Genomic DNA, 20,673 nt, shown 5'->3' on the forward strand with positions numbered 1-20,673 from the left:
CTAGACAGCTATGGAACTGGAGCAGAAACCTCCAACAAAGGAAAGTATGTTTTTTGCTCTACATGTTCAAATAGTATTCTTATAACAGTCAGAACTCTGAAATATTTCTCACTTAATGAAACAAAAGATTTAGAATAAACAGTAATCTTCCATGGTACCTCCCGGGGGTAAGTACAAAAAAAGGATGGATACTAAGACTCCTAATGCAAACAATACTGGAAAAGAGAATCCTTTTGCATTTTTATCTCAAGAATTTTTTCAATAGTTAGAAAGTATAACTTGTAATTAAGATTTTTTTCCTAGCTTTAAGATTTTTCATTGGGGTTTTCATAACAGAATCATTTGTATAAATTTCCTTGTATGTTTTTATCAGAAGTTTTTAAATTGTAATCATAAAAAAATTAATAAATTTATTTATTGAGCTTTAATGTTCGAGGGAAAATGTTTTTACAATTATCGAAAGAAAATGCCGTATCAAACTTCGAGTAATGGAAAAAAATACTCATTATTATTAGCTGCATTTTTGCCTGGGATTTAATATTATTATGAATTGCCAAAAGCCAGATTTTCAAATGATAGAAATTTTACTGTACTTAACACACACATATTGAGTCTATAATTGAAGATTAATTTGATATGTTTTTTTTTTTTTTTTTTTTTTTTTTTTTTTTTTTGTAGAATGTAGCGTACCAATGGCACATTAACTGATTTTTTAACATTGCACGTAAAAGTTTTTTACCATATGTATCTGTAAATCAAAACTCTTGTTGAAAATTGTAGAGAGTGCAAAATATTTTGACTAACTTATGATCGGATTTTCACGTACTAGGACTCAATCAAGGGTTAGACCTCAAATTAGTGCTGATGATATTTTAAGCTACGAAATCAGACATAATTTATTTTTTTTGGTGTATTCGGATTTTTGACCCTTGAAATGTAGGGAGTAACAGTCATATGGTAAATATGATCGCAGTAGTTTGGTCTGGAGAGTGTTTGAAAATTTGTGGTTAATTTTACTTTTTGTATATTTTGTTCTATTATGTCAACTTTTTGAACAAATTGAAAAATTTTTGCACTCAAATTATAAAAATTAGTACATCCAAAGATAATTCCCGCCAAAATTTTTTTAATGCATCTTAATTTTCTTTTTATTGCTTTGTTTAATAATAGTCGAAAAATTTCCGATTGTAAGAGAGACAATTTCTTGCTTCATTTTTTCATTTTAAAGAATATAATTTTAAATGGAAAAATATGAACGAATATGAAATCAATAAAATAGTTCTTGAGATATCAGAATTTAAATATACTTCCTTTTTATCACTTTCTTATCCTTCATGATATCTTACCTTATTTTGATTTCTTATGTTTCCCACCACTGCCCCTCGACCAAGTAAGTCCCAGGATGCGCTCTTCAGTAAGCAATGTGATGGCTATTCATAATGACTTGATATCTGCAAAGGATACAAAGACACTAATTTATAAAGGTGCCTGGCAAGACCGTGCTGAGTATAGTTAAAACATTGTGCGTCTCGACAAGCTTGTTGGTTATGTTAATTTTAATTTGTTCTAAATATTTCCTACTTTTTTAGAAGCAGTTTGAGTCCTCGGTTCCCTTTGATGTCAAGACGAAGAAGAAGAAAAAAATCCCCTAATAATTCTTTTTATTGTACTTTGGATTTTCTGAAGTTTCTTCGTGGTGGGATTGATTGGACATTGCTACATGTTAGTTAATTTGCCTTTGTGTAGGTCTTTTTGATGAAACTAATTCTTTTTGATGAAACTAATTTCTTAATTAGAATTAACACAAATGCTAATTCTAACTAAGCATTTGTGCTACATGGAGAGGAACACTGCAAAAACTTCCCCTGGTTAGTCTAACAGCAAGGGGATTCTGACCCATGACCGTCTACCGCTGAAGATATTATAATACGTCAGCAGTGTAGTCAGTGCGAGCTGAGGGTGGAGTTTGTATCAACCAGCCATTGCTGGGATTCGAACCCGAGTCACCTCATGGAGAGACTATCACTCTATCAATACCTTCTAGAAAAGGGAAGGTCTATGCACGGATCATTTTAGTAGTCCGACGTAACGAACATAAACTGCGTAGTGAAGAAAAAATACGAAAGATGTAACTGCGTTCGGGACTACTAAAACTAAAGGATCGGATTTCTTGTTTATGGTGACCCGTGAAGAAGCCTTCGATTACCTAGGAGGCGTTGGCTCTATCCTCTGAGCCACCATGACCCAAAATGATCATATTCATTTGTTAGAACTTTTTCATGGTTAGTTGATAATCTAAAACAGATCAGGATCCTGGTGACAGAAATCCTTCAGCAAGGCAACGCGCTCTGTAAATTATCACAGCATTTGCAGATTATTTTTCCTCTCAAACAAATGGAGTAAACCTATTGACTGAAAGAAAGGAAAAGTTTTTCCTTCATCTATGAAAAATAAAGAATAGTTTCTATCAGCAGGTACCTGCCCATCAGATATGTAGTTGGGCCGGAACTCCCCGGTAATTTTCTATAAACAAAAAGTATTTTGCTTATTATTTTTAGGTTGGTTAGTGGCATAAGCGGAATAAAAAAGGCCCTCCTTCATCTTATTTGCTTATTTTTGTTTGTTTATTCATGAAAAAGTATTGAAAAAATCGTTTAAGGAAAAGTAATTGGCTCAAAAAGTTTATGTGAGAATGAGTAAGCTATATAATTTTAAATAAATGGGTAGGTATATTTCCTGAGGAGGGATTTTTTTTGTTTGTTTGTAATTTTTTGAAATTATTTGACTTATTCATTCAAATTGCGTCTTATCAAATCAATATAGTGGAATATTAGATAAAAAAATTTATCTGTTATCTCCTGTTTTCAACAATTAAGTTAATAATAATGAAACAATAATTAGAGTAATTTTATAATAGATGTGCAAAACTTTATCAGGAACCAGACGAGTTAGTATGATGAAAATCAGAGTTGCCAGGGTTAAAGACAGAATGGATTAATCCATGGTTTAAACCGTCCTCGTTCAAAACTCGTTATGTAACAATTTAAAAAAGTTATGTAACAATTTAAAAAAGAAAAATATTGCAAAAAATGAAAGGTTAATTTTTGAACCAGAAACGGAATGAAGACAAGTTTTTGTTTTATTAAAAATGCTTATTATTATTTTTTATATTACATTATTTTTCATTATTAAAAGCACATTTATTCATATTTATATTCACTTTTGTTGTTCAATGAATTGTGGAGCTTTAAAAGTTATAAATCTTTTCCTACTATATTATTTTCCTTGTTAAACCAAATTACATAAAAAGTATCAAATATTTATTGATATATGTAGTTATTATGTGTGCATTGGTTACACCTATAGAATTTTTAATTTTTACCAAAGTTCAAGGTTTTGGACACTTTAAGTCAGTTTCAGCCAGTTTAGGACAGTTTAAGACAGTAAAACCCACGTGTCCTGTCCAAAACCCCAACCCTGATGAAAATATAATGAAATTGATTAAAAACTTCAAGAATTTAAAAGCAGCGCTGTGAGGGTTTAAATATATACTGTTCTCCTGAATAAAAGCTTCTATTACGTTCGGAAAAAAATTTCTAATAAGAGAAACGCGTTTTTGTACCCGATGCAGTATGCAGCGCTTTTTAATTTGCATAATTCAAATACACTTTCACTATCGATACTTTTTTATATTAATACTCAAAAGTCTGATCCTTAAATTACAGTTATTTTAATTTTATGAAATTAATTTTTTTCAAATGCACTTTGTTTTATCTCACATTAGACTCGCTTGACTTACAGCTATAAAATCAAAAGTAATTATAATTTATGAAATCTGAAAAAAATTGATGAAGTGTGAAATTAACGAAAAATCTGCTTAATTTGAAGAAGAAAAAATTTTTTGCACCGTAACTAATGAACATTAGTTTTTTGTCATTTTTCACTTCAGTAATAATTGACGTCATAAGAAATTACGCTTTGATTTAAAATTAATTATCATTTTAATTATGCCTATAAGCTATTTTAAAATCATTGACTTTTGACATAGATGAGCAGTCGTGAAAACAATTTAATGTAAGCATATTTTTCAAAAAGTTTTATTTTTAAAAAACAATCTTTTATCCCATAAAAAAAATCATTAGATAACTTTGAACTTTGCCTAATTGATGTTTTAAAAAAGTCATTATTAAAATTAAAAAAAAAAACATTAATTATCTTTCACATTGTTATAAAAACTTTTTGATAATTTGAAAATTTTAAATAATTGAATTTTTAAAATTTGAAAAAAATTATTCGACCAAAAATTATTCGACCCATTTCGTTTATATTTTGTATTTTGCCTCACAAAACTACATACTTCAAAATTATGTAAAAAATTGTATACTTTGCGATTCTGAATTTTTCGACAATTATTGAATAAAATAGTAAAAAATAGGAAATAATTATTAAAAACTATTTTTTGCATGGAATTGTCTTTGGATAAATAAATTTTAATGTTGTGTGCAAAAATGTTTCAATTCACTTGAAAAGTTCTCATGTGAAGGCGAAATAGTCAAAAAGTAAAATTAACATTAAGGAATCCAAACTTTGGACCGCTCTCCCTGCCAAACTATTGGGACCAAATTTCCCAGATGGCGGCCACTCGCTATTAATTTGCTGGTTAGAAATCATAATCCGTCGAAAAAAAGGCATGTTTATTTAGTTGTTGTTCATTTACGACGCACTAGAGCTGCACAATGGGCTATTGGTGACGGTCTGGGAAACATCCCTGAGGATGATCCGAAGACATGCCATCACAATTTTGATCCTTTGCAGAGGGGATGGCGCCCCCGCTTCGGTAGCCCGACGACCTGCACACGAAGTCGAGCACTTTACGGTAGAACAGTTTAACGAGGACTAATACCGCACACCCTCGGTCCCTACGCAGACTGATCCAAGTGGTCACCCACCCGACAGCAGCCAGTGATGCTTGACTTCGGTGATCTGCAGGGAACCGTGTCTTAACGATCAGTCCACTGCGGGACGCATGTTTATTTAGAAAAAGTACGTTTTTGTGTCGAATTTCGTTACTCAAAATATCTTCTGCTTTAATTAATTAGCATATTTGAGGTCACCTTCCCCTTGAACCGTCAAGATTGAGTCCTAGTACGTAAAAATCCGATCACTAAATCAAAAGTCATTCAGAGTGTTTTGCACTATACACGCTTTTCTAATGTGGTTACAGCATCCTCCTACATCACCAGAGATGCTTGGTTCAATCTCCAACGAACTTATCTATCACCCATCTGTTTGGGTATGTCTCCGTCTAGATAATCTTGTTAGCTCTAGAAAGCTATTTACATTATAAAATAAATAACTAAATTAATAAATAAATAAATAAACTGCCTCAAAAGATTGCGTAGATGCACCTACATGATTCTTCTTCATGCCTACGAGGTATTATTCAAAATTATGCTAATATTCAAAAAGTGTGTAGATATCGCTACCTCTTTACAGGAAGAAAAGTTTAAAAATTTAATCAGACCAACTATTCCAAAAATTCGAAATCGTTTGCTTAAAAAAAAGAACGTTATTTTTCCTGATGCAAAGTATTAATTTTTAATCAAAAAATTATCTTTTTTATGCACTTTTTCGGTTTAGTTCACAAATTATGTACAAAATGTTCATTTTTTTCCCCATTAGAAAATACTAATGCAGATTTTTTCTGAACATAAATATTCGAAGACGACAACATAAAGATACTCTTATTTCTATCGCCAAGTTCTTTTACCTTTGGTGGTAAAAGACCTTGGCTTCTGCGTCATAACCTTTCGTGGCTAAAGGAAATTCAAAATTAATTATTACTTACATAGTATTTTCATTCATTTGCATATTTAAGATATATTTTCTGTTTGTTTGAAAGGTAACTCAATTATAATTATATTATATTATAATTATATAATAATTATACTATAATTTATAATGAAGTCATTCATGACGTTTGAATGACAAAAAAAAGGAAAAAACTGAGGAGTTTCATAACAAACGCCTCCTCGGTGACCTTTAGGGTGGGAAAACAAGGGTGGTCACAGAAAGTGGAGGGAGGCTACAGGTAGGTTTCCGATGTCGGCCTTCGGTGAAGGTCATCTGATTTTTCGATCCTTATTTTCAATTTAAGGCCGCATAGTTTCGCTATCGTTGGTTGAGTTGCGTCTCAGGTCATTGACTTCTTTTTCTGTAGTAGGTTTCATGCTTTGCGTTGGTGGAAAACAATCATAACTTAGACGTCAAGTTTGATTATTTTGTAAACCGTACTTAGGCTACCGGGGTAACTAAAGCTACTTTTCCTGGGTAAATTTTGAACGCTGAAATAAGCGACACTGTTATGTGAGAAATCGTAAATTTCACACATAACAGTAAAAAGTTTATTTTGTAAACCGTAATCCGGGGTTACTTAGGCTACCTGGGTAACTAAAGTTAGTTACTTTTTCTGGGTAAATTTCGAAAGCTGAAATAAGCGACACTGTTATGTGTGAAATTGTAAATTGTCGAACCATTAACTCCTTGTTTTAGCGAAGATTTGGGTCACATATTTTAATTAGTACTATGTATGCTTAGGTGTAAGCTTATAGACCTTTACTCAATGATTGATTTATCATAAAGCTTGGATATTACTATTTAAAAATTAGGATTAATTTAAAAATGAATCAAAAACAAAAAAAAAAGTTAAGTGTGTAATGTGAGAAAATGCTCTAATTTTTATTAGAAATTTTTTTAAAAATTTGATTGGTTGCAATATAAAAATATACTTCATAAATCAATATGAAAATATATATCATAACTGTAGTTTGTATTTCAAAGAAGATAAAGTTGGATTTTCTCTAAATATTAAAAAAATTGTAAGCGTCGTTGCTGTATTCAATGTTCAACTTTACGTTACATCATGTTTTTCTGTTTAAAAATTATAAGACTCAGGAACTTTAAATTAAGAAATTGTGTATAAATGTGCAAGGAGTGCGAAGGAATGAAAAAAAAAAAAAATAAATAAATTCTATAATTAATTCGGGAATTATTTTCTGTTAAACTTTAAGTAAAAAATAATCGGAAAATCAATTACAGAGTTGAAATTTGACGTGCATAACCATTTTTATTTATGAAACGCGAATTTTATGTTTTGAAATTCTACATTATGCTACATTATTGTTACATTAGCGCTTTTTCGCACTTATTTTTTCGCCTTAAATAATGGTTATTTATCCGAGATTTTAATTTTATACGCATGGGCTTGAGTTAATGTCAAAAGTAACAGAAAAAAAAAATGCATTTAACAAAAAACAGAGAGGGAGAGTTGTTAGATATAAAGCGTAATATTTGTATTGAAATTTTTGAAAATATTAAAGGCTCATGAGAGTTAAAAACGGTTTCCAATTTGAATTGTAATTATGTGATCTAAGGTTATCGTTATACTCGTATATTGGCAAAATCTAAAATTACTTTTAAGTTATTACTTCTTATTGTATCACACATTCTGTATTTCTTAGTTTAATTTTTTTCCAAAAACAGTTCACTAATTTCTCAAAGCTAGGTATCCGTTTATTTCGTTACGATTAACACGTTGAGGCAGAATTTTTATTAAACATATTTTTCATATATTTTTGTATTAATTTAGGTCAAAATAAGTGAAAAATATTATTTTTATTAATTTATGGTTATCAAATGCAGTATGAGTTTCCGGTGTTTCTTTCTGCGTTAAAGGTGAAATCTTCCTTACACTGCTTACTTCCAGACAATATTTTAAATTTATACTTATTTACAGTTATTTTTAGATCTGAGAGAAACAGTTATTCATTATTGAAATTTCTTTAATTTATAAAATCAATTATCGATACATTCTTAAAAAAAAATTTTTTTTTACAAACTACTATTTATTTGATTTTATATTTTAGTACGAGTATAATTTCGATAATCTAAAATATTTTAAATATTAGATTGTTTTTTACAATTAAAAAATACCTAAACATATTTTTACTTGTAATCTCAGAGTACGAAAAAAATATATAAAAGAGACACCGGTGTCCCATATGGGGTTAAAGGGTTAACATGTAAACAAAATGTGCTTACATAAAATTACATTTATTTTATATTTCATAAACAAAATGATCTTTTTTTTTATACTTTTAAGGGGAAAAAAACGATGACGAAAGAGAAGAGACGACGGAACTGGAAATATTCCTAGTCAATTTACAAATAAATAAATAAAAATTCAATTGTTTACATAAATTTAATTACAAACATACTAAAAATTCTAGTTGGAAAATATTCTATATTTCAAAATCTTTCACAAAAATGGGGACTGCTTCTGTAGTAAGAATGGGTTAAATGTAGGGGAGAGTTGGATAAAACGGGATAGTCGGACAAAACGGGATACGTCGCCTAGGGACCAGACTATTGCAGCTATCTAGTGGACAACGACAGAAACGTGTTATTCGATCGTTATTATATCATTCTCGGTGCGTCCCGCCTCGAGATCACTATTTGATAGAAAGTTGTAGGTCTCAGAATTTTTTTACTCTATTTTTTTGCCATTTTCTACATTTACGTGCGTTGTTTTTTACATTGTACTGCCTACATATATGGGAATAAAATTCCGGTGAATATTAAATTTAATTAACCATTTATTTACCAATAATTTTATGAGCAGTCTATCGAATTTTCTTTTCACATTTACGCAGCAACCATGTTTGTTTCAAAAAGTGACGAAGTCGGACAAAACGGGACACTTGTGAGTTGGATAAAATGGGATAGAGTTTTTCATGTCCCGTTTTATCCACCCATTTATTTATTGGATTTTTACATTTTAAAATAGCCACATATTAATGTAGGCCTAGGCTTTTTAAACAACTTATTTATATTAACTATATATATTTTTTGAATAATTTAGTCTCTTTATATAGTAATGAAAAATTTGTTTATTAACGTTCATTATTAAGCATTTTATTTTCGACTCTAGGATTTCACATCTTTCTTTAGAACTAATTGTAATGTATTTCTCTGATGAAGACTTTTTTATACATAAACAATTATTATACATAAACAATTATTTATATATATGCATTATTTATTATTTTATCTTTATATATATATGCAAAAAATTAAACATTGTAAACCCTATCCCGTTTTATCCAACCCAGGTATGCTAAAACGGGATATGTAAGAGTTTGGAAATGAATTTTTTTTTTCTATTTCGCTGTCATTAAAATTAGTTGAAAATATGTTTTTTGTGTGCTTCAATAAATGTTGTAGCTACAAAAAAAAATAATGTATTGTTTTCCTAAACAGATATTCCGTAGTAAATAAAAACAATAATGGTATCCCGTTTTATCCAACTCTCCCCTACTAGTTTAACATTACTTGTAAAATAAAACTTAAAAAACAATATCAAACAATACTTAAAAAATTAAATTTGTCACTTTTTAAAAAAAAAAGATTAAGGATTTTCAGTAATTTAAAATTGTGAATTTTCTATGAAATTTGAATTGTTATTCCATAAAGCAAGTTAATGTAATCATTGTTTTTTTTATTATTATTATTGTTGAATTAAGTTTAACGACATTTAAATCAATTTCATCGTCGGGTCTCAATTCAAAATGCACGAAATTTTTACATAAAATTTATATAACATTACATTGAATGAAATATTATTAAAATTATTTCAGAATAAACTGAGTTTAAACTTGTTTTCTCTGAATAAAATGTTGTATCAAGAAAAGTAAGAATTCCAATAGCTAATGACACTAATTTTTTTCAAAATCGATCTTTATTACCTTGAAAATCTCTGCGTTATTTGCATCTTAAAAGTTGTTTCATTTTGTTTTTTCAAAAGCTCAGAAATATACGTTACATACTAATTATATATAGAGAGTGATTCACAATGAATATTTTTAAAACTTGTTAGTTTCATTTTTCTGCATATTTTTAACACGACGATTTATTGTTATGCGCAATATCTTATTTTGTTTTTTCCAAAAATTCAAAAATATATGTTACATACTAATTATATATATTGAGTGATTCACAATGAATATTTTTAAAATTGGTTTATTTCATTTTTCTATATATTTTTAACACTGCGATTTCTTGTTCCACGCAATATCTTAATTTGTTTTTTCCAAAAATTCATAAATATACGTTACATACTAATTATATATAGAGAGTGATTCACAATGAATATTTTTAAAACTTGTTAGTTTCATTTTTCTGCATATTTTTAACACGACGATTTCTTGTTATGCGCAATATCTTATTTTGTTTTTTCCAAAAATTCAAAAATATACGTTACATACTAATTATATATATTGAGTGATTCACAATGAATATTTTTAAAATTGGTTTATTTCATTTTTCTGTATATTTTTAACACTGCGATTTCTTGTTCCACGCAATATCTTAATTCGTTTTTTCCAAAAATTCATAAATATACGTTACATACTAATTATATATATAGAGTGATTCACAATGAATATTTTTAAAACTTGTTAGTTTCATTTTTCTGCATATTTTTAACACGACGATTTCTTGTTATGCGCAATATCTTATTTTGTTTTTTCCAAAAATTCAAAAATATACGTTACATACTAATTATATATATTGAGTGATTCACAATGAATATTTTTAAAATTGGTTTATTTCATTTTTCTGTATATTTTTAACACTGCGATTTCTTGTTCCACGCAATATCTTAATTTGTTTTTTCCAAAAATTCATAAATATACGTTACATACTAATTATATATATAGAGTGATTCACAATGAATATTTTTAAAACTTGTTAGTTTCATTTTTCTGCATATTTTTAACACGACGATTTCTTGTTATGCGCAATATCTTATTTTGTTTTTTCCAAAAATTCAAAAATATACGTTACATACTAATTATATATATTGAGTGATTCACAATGAATATTTTTAAAATTGGTTTATTTCATTTTTCTGTATATTTATAACACTGCGATTTCTTGTTCCACGCAATATCTTAATTCGTTTTTTCCAAAAATTCATAAATATACGTTACATACTAATTATATATATAGAGTGATTCACAATGAATATTTTTAAAACTTGTTAGTTTCATTTTTCTGCATATTTTTAACACGACGATTTCTTGTTATGCGCAATATCTTATTTTGTTTTTTCCAAAAATTCAAAAATATACGTTACATACTAATTATATATATTGAGTGATTCACAATGAATATTTTTAAAATTGGTTTATTTCATTTTTCTGTATATTTTTAACACTGCGATTTCTTGTTCCACGCAATATCTTAATTTGTTTTTTCCAAAAATTCATAAATATACGTTACATACTAATTATATATATAGAGTAATTCACAATGAATATTTTTAAAACTTGTTAGTTTCATTTTTCTGCATATTTTTAACACGACGATTTCTTGTTATGCGCAATATCTTATTTTGTTTTTTCCAAAAATTCAAAAATATACGTTACATACTAATTATATATATTGAGTGATTCACAATGAATATTTTTAAAATTGGTTTATTTCATTTTTCTGTATATTTTTAACACTGCGATTTCTTGTTCCACGCAATATCTTAATTTGTTTTTTCCAAAAATTCATAAATATACGTTACATACTAATTATATATATTGAGTGATTCACAATGAATATTTTTAAAACTTGTTAATTTTATTTTTCTGCATGGCGATTTCTTATTCTGCGCAATATCTTATTTTGCTTTTACAAAAATTCAGATATATACTTTACATACTTATTATATATATATTGAGTGATTCTCAATGGATATTTTTAAAATTTGTTAATTTCATTTTTCTGTATATTTTTAACACGGCAATTTCTTGTTCTGCGCAATATCTTTTTGTTCTACTTACGACCACATCAATGATTTAACTTTTTAATTGCGGCGAGTTCCGGATATCTTACGCATCGCTAAATTTCGCCTCTTGTAAGCAACATTTCGGTAGGTAACAATTGACCCACTTATGTAGTAAGTAAACGAAATTCAAAAATGAATTATTAAAAAAGTATGAAAACGCAGAGTCTTATGTATTTCTTTTTAATACACGGAAATTTAGATAACGTAGGGGAGAGTTGGATAAAACGGGATACCATTATTGTTTTTATTTACTACGGAATATCTGTTTAGGAAAACAATACATTAATTTTTTTTGTAGCTACAACATTTATTGAAGCACACAAAAAACATATTTTCAACTAATTTTAATGACAGCGAAATAGAAAAAAAAATTCATTTCCAAACTCTTACATATCCCGTTTTAGCATACCTGGGTTGGATAAAACGGGATAAGGTTTACAATGTTTAAATTTTTGCATATATATAAAGATAAAATAATAAATAATGCATATATATAAATAATTGTTTATGTATAATAATTGTTTATGTATAAAAAAGTCTTCATCAGAGAAATACATTACAATTAGTTCTAAAGAAAGATGTGAAATCCTAGAGTCGAAAATAAAATGCTTAATAATGAACGTTAATAAACAAATTTTTCATTACTATATAAAGAGACTAAATTATTCAAAAAATATATATAGTTAATATAAATAAGTTGTTTAAAAAGCCTAGGCCTACATTAATATGTGGCTATTTTAAAATGTAATAATCCAATAAATAAATGGGTGGATAAAACGGGACATGAAAAACTCTATCCCGTTTTATCCAACTCACAAGTGTCCCGTTTTGTCCGACTTCGCCACTTTTTGAAACAAACATGGTTGCTGCGTAAATGTGAAAAGAAAATTAGATAGACTGCACATAAAAATATTGGTAAATAAATGGTTAATTAAATTTAATATTCACCGGAATTTTATTCCCATATATGTAGGCAGTACAATGTAAAAAACAACGCACGTAAATGTAGAAAATGGCAAAAAAATAGAGTAAAAAAATTCTGAGACCTACAACTTTCTATCAAATAGTGATCTCGAGGCGGGACGCACTGAGAATGATATAATCACGGTCGAATAACACGTTTCTGTCGTTGTCCACTAGATAGCTGCAATAGTCTGATCCCTAGGCGACGTATCCCGTTTTGTCCGACTATCCCGTTTTATCCAACTCTCCCCTACAAGAAAAGTTGAGATTTTAAACAAACAACTTTATTTTACTACTGGTATTGGGTAATATTTAAATAAAGAGCAAAAATTAATGGACGTTTAATTAAGTAAAAGTTTTTAATTTTTACTCGATTAACAAAACTAAGCACTTTCAGAATTTTCATTCTGAAATTACGGTAAAATGGCCGTCATCAGTCTGTCCATCCAATAAACCATAAAGTTTGGATTATTTTACACCTTTACGGGCTTCAAACTGTTTGCAACTGGTACAGTTAAAAAACCGTGAATATAAAACTGGACGGTTTTGTAATCATTTACAGCTAATAATAATTAATTAAATAGTTTCCGAACCGTAAAAATAATTCTTAAGCGGACATTGAAGATGTGTGGGTGCTGGGCCATTTATGCGTGAATGATATAGTAGTTTTATATTCTAAGGTCACCGATTGAAGAGTGGTAGAAATAGAAGAAATATTATGGTATCAACCCTGGGATTCGAACCACTGCTCAGCCGGTCATGAGATTGACAGATTAACTCTCACAGCTATCATAAGCATTTCATAGGGTGGGTCTAGTTGGCTCGGATAGAATTCTGTTTGTTAAACCCTATTAGGTAAAAACTAACAATATGCGTTTTTTTCCATGTATATTTGACTGTTTCGGTTGATTATGGTAAAATAACAATTAAATAAATTGCTATGTAAAAATTTTTACCTAGAAATTTCTAGCAGTTTAATATTTAGTTACTTAAGCGTCACAGTTTCAAAATGAATAAATTAAATTAAGTAGTGCAATAAATGACAATTTAATTAATGTATATTATTGCTGTTTTGTTAATGAATCTCATACATTACCTACATCACTTTTAAGCCTTATTTTTAAGCATTAGAAGTATAAGCCCACTTCATTTTTAAGCATTAGAAAATACTCCGTCCTATTTAATTATTAATTCAAATCAATAAAAAGTACTTTTCAAAAAATGCGTAATAGCATTAGAAAAGTAGAGAGTTTATAAATTTTTTTTTTTTCCAAATATATTCGGAATGAAGCAGTTTCTTTATTTTCTATTGCTGATAAATATTTAGTGAACAAAATTATAGAACATAATAACTTAAATATCTTAATAGGTCGATATATTATTATTAATTCAACACAATAAAATGAAATAAAAAACTATTCATAAAATTTCGCGATATCACAGATGATATAGGTCGATATCTTCTGTGATATAGACCTACATCTTCTGTGGAGGAGTTTATGGCAAGACGAAATTTGCCTTAAACTATATTCAATATTTTGAATAAAAGGATTTCATTTCTGACATGAGAATATGATCAAGAAGTCACAACTAGTAGAAGCAATATTTGAGGCTGTTGCATTATGGAAAAATAAAAACGAGAAATAGTTTTTGAAATAATGCAACTATTTTGCGAGTAATAAAAATTTAAATGACAAGTGATTGATTGAATCAAGTAAAAATGGCAACCAAATATATAATCTAGCTGAAACACTTCATTTTATTAAATTACAAATAAAAGATAAGCACTTCTTGATACAGGGGAAATTTTCTGGTCAATATCGGTCTCAGGGCGACTAAATATCACGAGTGACAATTGGGTATAATATAGCTTACGTCACAGGTTGTGTTGTTCCTACTAAATTTAACCCATGAACGGCATTTTCTGCGAGCCTAACTTCAAGCCACAAATAAACAAACGAAGTGTTCGATCGTTTATATAGCTGCTCGCCAGATTTTATTGCATTATAAAGAAAAGTTATTGAAACTAAATACAACTAAATAAACAACAACAACTAAAACAAATAACAACAACTACTAATAACAATAACTAAATAAACAACAACTAAATTCCATTCGTTTAGCATTGCGTCATATGTTGTTCCTACTAAATCGAAGTAGTTGTGTTTTTTTCATATTATACCCAATTGTCTAAACTCGTTGCTAAATCGTCATATTTTCGTCGAAATTGCCTTTATTTGTATTTTATTCTTATTTTTTTAATAAACATGGAATTATTATGAATATTTTTAATATACTAAAAATTACTTTATCTCATGCTTGTTTCTTAAAATTTTTTCTTAATTTTAGAAATGAACCTTATAAAATATATTTCGAAAAAGGCTTGGAAAGAAATATCTTATGTTATTATTACGCAGTTTTCGTAATCGCCTAAAATTTACAATCCCACTCATGTTTTAATCACATTTTTTGAAAGTAGGCACTATTAAATATGCTACAATTCTGTCCACTAGCCAATTAAAAAAAAATTCTACTTTTTACCTTATGGTTTTGGTTAAGTTCTTTACTTAAATTATTCCATAGTAGAAATTGCTAGAAAACAAATTCGTATTTACACATCAACTTTACTAACGAATTATCCATTTTAAAATTGAAATTGTAACCTATGATTATCCATTCCTAAAAAAAGTTAAAAGTAGTAAAATTCCTATAATTACATGGCGAAAAAAATTCCGGTTAAATTACCATACTGTATGGTAATGACATTTATGATGAAAAAAACAACAACATAACTTTGGTTAATAAAACAAAATATAAAATATTCGAACCATTCATTTGATAATTTTTCAGATCATATGGTAACGGTTTTCAGGAAATTCTAGTTTTAAAAACAATAGTCCTTATTACCACACATTTAGTAAAAAAATACAAAACTGAAATGAAAATTTAAGAAAATAAAGGATTTTTATGCCATGCTCTAAGTTATCATGATAAAATCACCAAATTTTTTCACATCTAATCAAGGTTTATCACATATTATAAAGCCAGATTTTATTGTTAAGTTCACCAAAATCATAATCCAAGCGCTTCAATAAAAATTACCGAGACTTTTGGTATTACCATACAGCCAGAAACACGGTAAATTTTAACATATTCTGGCAATTTTAACCATACAGTTTCTCTCTTTGTCGATAAAACCTCATTTTGCAAAAATCACAAACCAGACACTAAACGAAGAGAGATTTTAAGATTTTACTGACTCACCATATCCTGTAATCCTTAATGAATACCAATTCTTTAAACATTTGAAATCATTATTAAGGAATAAATGCATTTTTGAATAACATGACTTTTAAACAACCTTTTCTGAATTTATCGCTCTATATAAAAATTTATTTTGAATTGATAGAAGAAACAAATTTGCTTATAATTAATATATAAATCAGTAAGACCATTCGTACATATAAAAAAGTTTGTTTATAGATTAAACAATCACAAGCAAGAAGTTTATATTTTAGAAGACGCCAAAACAAGATGAGTTTTTTAATTTTTATTTTATATATATATATATTGATTTAAATCAGCTGAAAAAAAAACTGCTGCATCAAAACGACTTGGTGAAGTTTTTTCTTTTCTTTTTTCCATTTTTTTCCCTTGGAAAATGTAATACTTGTTACTAAATTAAAAAGAAAAAAAAAAGCAGCAATCGTCCAGCAACGAGTAATAAACATGATCGATTTAAAAAAAAAACTCAAAGTAAGAATCGAAAAATTAAAATAAAAACGAAAGTCAATGTTTGAACTCTACATGCGAAACTTTAGACCCATTTTTAATAGCTTTAAACCATCCTCTTCTTCTCTACCAGTTAATGCATTCCTTTTCCTTGAAACAGTAGCCGAGGGTAAAAAACTCATTTCGTAAAAAGAGAAATCAATATTTAGAAGGAAATTAAAAGAAAATAGCCCATTTTATGTATCCAATTAGATAACAATACTGTGCAAATCAATCCCTCAAAAATCAATGCCAACTGAACGTCTGGACACAACGATAAGAATCAACAAGGCGATGAAAATCTTCCAGGGAATTTGATCCATCCCAAGTTCCAATTTAAATCTGTTCGATATAGGGGATTAAATAGTTTATTGAGGCCGGGTGGGAGGAAAAAAAAAATTCGGTAAATCGAGAGTGAAACACCAAAACCGAAATCTAGAGTGGGAAAAGTCGAGAGCTCTTTTTCATTCGTAGCCTTGAAGCCGGTTTCTTAAAAATCTCATCAACATCATCCGTTATACTCAGTCTCATTCGTGAGTTACTCTCTGACCGGCAAGTAACGTTTTTAAGTTTGATGTCTTTGACAAGTGGCTTGAAAAAAGATTGGTCGCAGTTAACTATGCTTTGATTTATAAATTTGAAAAAAAAATTTTTGTCGCAAAAGTTGGAGTCTTGCATCAAAGGAAGTAGTTTTATTGGATTCATATAAAATGCATCGACGTTGGAGGTGCAACTTAAGACATGTGACCTTGACTTTGACTTGTGCCCTGACGTTTATCGGTCATTGCAGTAGTCAAGATCTAGGAAGTCTATTTGCAGGTAAAATAAAAATCTTCTAATTTATGGAATTATTGAATTTTTTCATCTCATATGCTTGCCAAATTGTTTGATTGCATTAAAAGATTACATTTAGACTTCGATACTTATGCGAAATATTTTCATCATTCATTCTTTTTATTCATTTTTCTTCATTCATTTTAGTTATTTCATCTTTATTTAGGTAAAATAAAAGTAAAATATAAGTCTTCTAATTTATGGATTTATTGAATTTTTTCATCTTATATGCTCGCCAAATTGTTTGATTTCATCAAAAGGTTACATTTAGACTTCGATACTTATGCGAAATATTTTCTTCATTCATTCTTTTTATTCATTTTTCTTCATTCATTTTAGTTATTTCATCTTTATTTACTTATTTATATGTTTTACATTAGACGGAAAATAGTTGATCTAATATTTGAATAATAATTTAAGAATTGAGCAAAGAAAAAATACAAAAGAAATATATCGAATATTTTTATTTTACTTCTGCGTGATTAAACCTAAATTTATTACAGCTAGTAAGCTGTAATACATAGTTTGATTTCATTAAAAGGTTACATTTAGACTTCGATACTTATGCGAAATATTTTCTTCATTCATTCTTCTCATTCATTCTTTTTATTCATTCATTTTAGTTATTTCATATTTACTTACTGATTTATATATTTTACATTAGACAGAAAATAGTTGATCTAACATTTGAATAATAATAATTTTCATAGTTGAGTAAATAGTTGAGTAAAGAAAAAAAGTAAAAGAAATATATCGAATATTTTTATTTTACTTCTGCGTGATTAAACCTAAATTTATCACAGCTAGTAAGCTGTAATAGTTTGATTTCATTAAAAGGTTACATTTAGACTTCGATACTTATGCGAAGTACTTTCTTCATTCATTCTTTTTCTTCATTCGTTTTAGTTATTTCATATTTATTTACTTATTTATATATTTTACATTAGACAGAAAATAGTTGAGCTAATATTTGAATAATAATAATTTAAGAGTTGAGTGAAGAAAAAATGTAAAAGAAATATATCGAATATTTTTATTTCACTTCTGCGTGATTAAACCTAAATTTATTACAGCTAGTAAGCTGTAATAAATTTAAGTTACAGTAAGTAGCTTTATTACAGCTAGTAAATTACTTGTAAGTAATTTCACTAGTGATTCGTTCATGAAGTCATTGAATTCCTCGTTGATGCTTACCAAAAATAACTTGTCATAGATTTTGATCTTTACTGGGTTTTCCCTTTTTATGTAATTAGTCTTACATTGAATCGCTGTTAGTCATGATCTATATGATACCGAAATTTGGTAATCATACGTCTTTGACGAAAAGTAACATTCTTAAAAAATTTAAATTTAATTAAAATTTAATTTTTTTATGATTGGAACAAAGCGCTTCATTAAATTAAAACAGAAAATGTTTAATCAGAAGTATTTTTTTTTATTATTGTGATTCTTAGAAAATATCTGAACATATAAACTGAAATTAATAGTTTGTTCATTTTATTTGCTAATTATGTAATTCTAGAACCTCATTTCTGACTATAAAATGAATATTCAACAAATTTTAGTTATGCTGATCTTGAGAAATCGGGGTTTATTTAGTTTTCAAATAAAATACTAAGTCTTATATGATTAATGCTTGACGGATTTTGTATACCAGAAAATGAAACTTAGGAAAAGTTTTTTTCACGATTTATTTAAAATATTTGTTTTTTTTTTTTTTTTTTTTTTTTATAAAATGTATAAACAAATATTTTTTTAAAAATATTTGTTTTAGTAAAAGTTTGTGCTCAAACTTAATATTGATATTCTGATTTATTTCTCATTGTTTATGAAGATTGATCAGAAATAAAACTATTTAGAAAGTACTTATGAAAATATTTTTAAGTTTTTGAATGTATTTTAATAATACGCAAATTTTTTTATACCTAAATTTATTATTAAAAAAAAGCTGGGTTAACGTTAGTTTTGTTAAAAAAAAATTTTTTTTTCTTCAAAATTACTTACTCCCCATGTAAATTACTAATTACTCCCCATTTAAATTACGTAACGTTACAAAATTTGAGTAAATATGCATCATACACTAAACCAAAAAAAAAAAAAAAAAAATGGTCAAAACTACTAGAGTATGGTAAAATTTCCCGTGTTTAATGCTCTATGGGAACTCCGAAAAGATAAATACTTTCTACCGAAATGCTTTGGTATTAACTTCTGGCAAAATTAAAAATAAAATATGGTTCTATAATGTGCGATAAAATTTGGAAAATGAAGTAAACTTTCGTAACTTTATCATGATATCTCAGAGCATGGCATAAAAACCATTTATTCGGTAAAATTTAATTTTCAGTTCTGTATTTTTTACTAAATTGTGTGGTCATAAGAACTGTAATTATGAAAACCAGAATTTCCGATAAACCGTTACCATATGACGGACATTGACATGTCCTTACCATTCAGTATATAAATTTTACCAGAATTTTTTTCTCCGCGTACTATAAATTAATGTTACACTTTACACTATCAGTAAAATAAGTACATTTCCTTTCTTCACAAGTTTCAAGCTTATTTAAATGTATTTTAAAATTTAATCTAGTTAAGAATGTAGCTATTTATTTATTTTTTATGTTCAAGTATAACATCTAAACTCTCCTAGCCAAAGAGTGAACATAAATATGCTATGTTCAATAAAGTAAATGTGGTACGTTTTGTCTAGATGCAGTAACACTAGACATACTAACATTATTATTTTTATTACGATAATTAAAGCTCTATAAAGTAATTTTAAATATATTAGAAACATAGAAGCTATTTTTATTTTAAAGTACGACTTTAAATTAGCTTATTTATTTATAAATCAATTTTTTAAACGATTAAATAACAATTATAATATCAATAATTTTAGCAGATTAAATTTATTTGATTAGTTTAAGAGGTAATAAAAATTGTCTTCTTGGATGAGGACAAATACTCTTATGAAAAGACTTATGACTAAGGAGGAAGACTTATGACTTAATGACACAGAAAGACAGAGTAAATTTTAATTTATGAAAAATAAAGAAAATCATGAATAATTTTTTTATCCGAGCCAATTTTTTTTTCTTTGAAAATGACTACTATGATACTGAATTATCTTAACATGAATCATAATTTATGTGTGGCAAACGGCAACAACTAGGAAGTTTATTTCGACTGGATACTACCAAAATACAAAT

General features: G+C 27.8%; 1 protein-coding gene and 1 long non-coding RNA gene across 2 annotated transcripts in view; one reads left to right on the plus strand and one right to left on the minus strand.

The window, feature by feature from the left end:
* LOC110282957 (uncharacterized) overlaps positions 1-20,673 on the minus strand; it is a 54,154-nt gene that overhangs the window by 7,698 nt on the left and 25,783 nt on the right. The window contains exon 2 of the long non-coding RNA XR_002376755.4: positions 1,347-1,451. This is a non-coding gene — a long non-coding RNA (uncharacterized LOC110282957). The remainder of the gene's footprint in view (positions 1-1,346; positions 1,452-20,673) is intronic.
* LOC107447415 (uncharacterized) overlaps positions 17,071-20,673 on the plus strand; it is a 31,647-nt gene continuing 28,044 nt past the window's right edge. Inside the window, exon 1 of the mRNA XM_043040883.3 lies at positions 17,071-17,449. Within this exon, the coding sequence (XP_042896817.2) occupies positions 17,341-17,449 (109 nt within the window). The 5' untranslated portion in view covers positions 17,071-17,340. The remainder of the gene's footprint in view (positions 17,450-20,673) is intronic.

Source organism: Parasteatoda tepidariorum, chromosome 1, assembly GCF_982258835.1.
Source record: "Parasteatoda tepidariorum strain Cologne lab strain chromosome 1, Ptep-v5.0, whole genome shotgun sequence".
Classification (NCBI taxonomy): domain Eukaryota; kingdom Metazoa; phylum Arthropoda; class Arachnida; order Araneae; family Theridiidae; genus Parasteatoda; species Parasteatoda tepidariorum.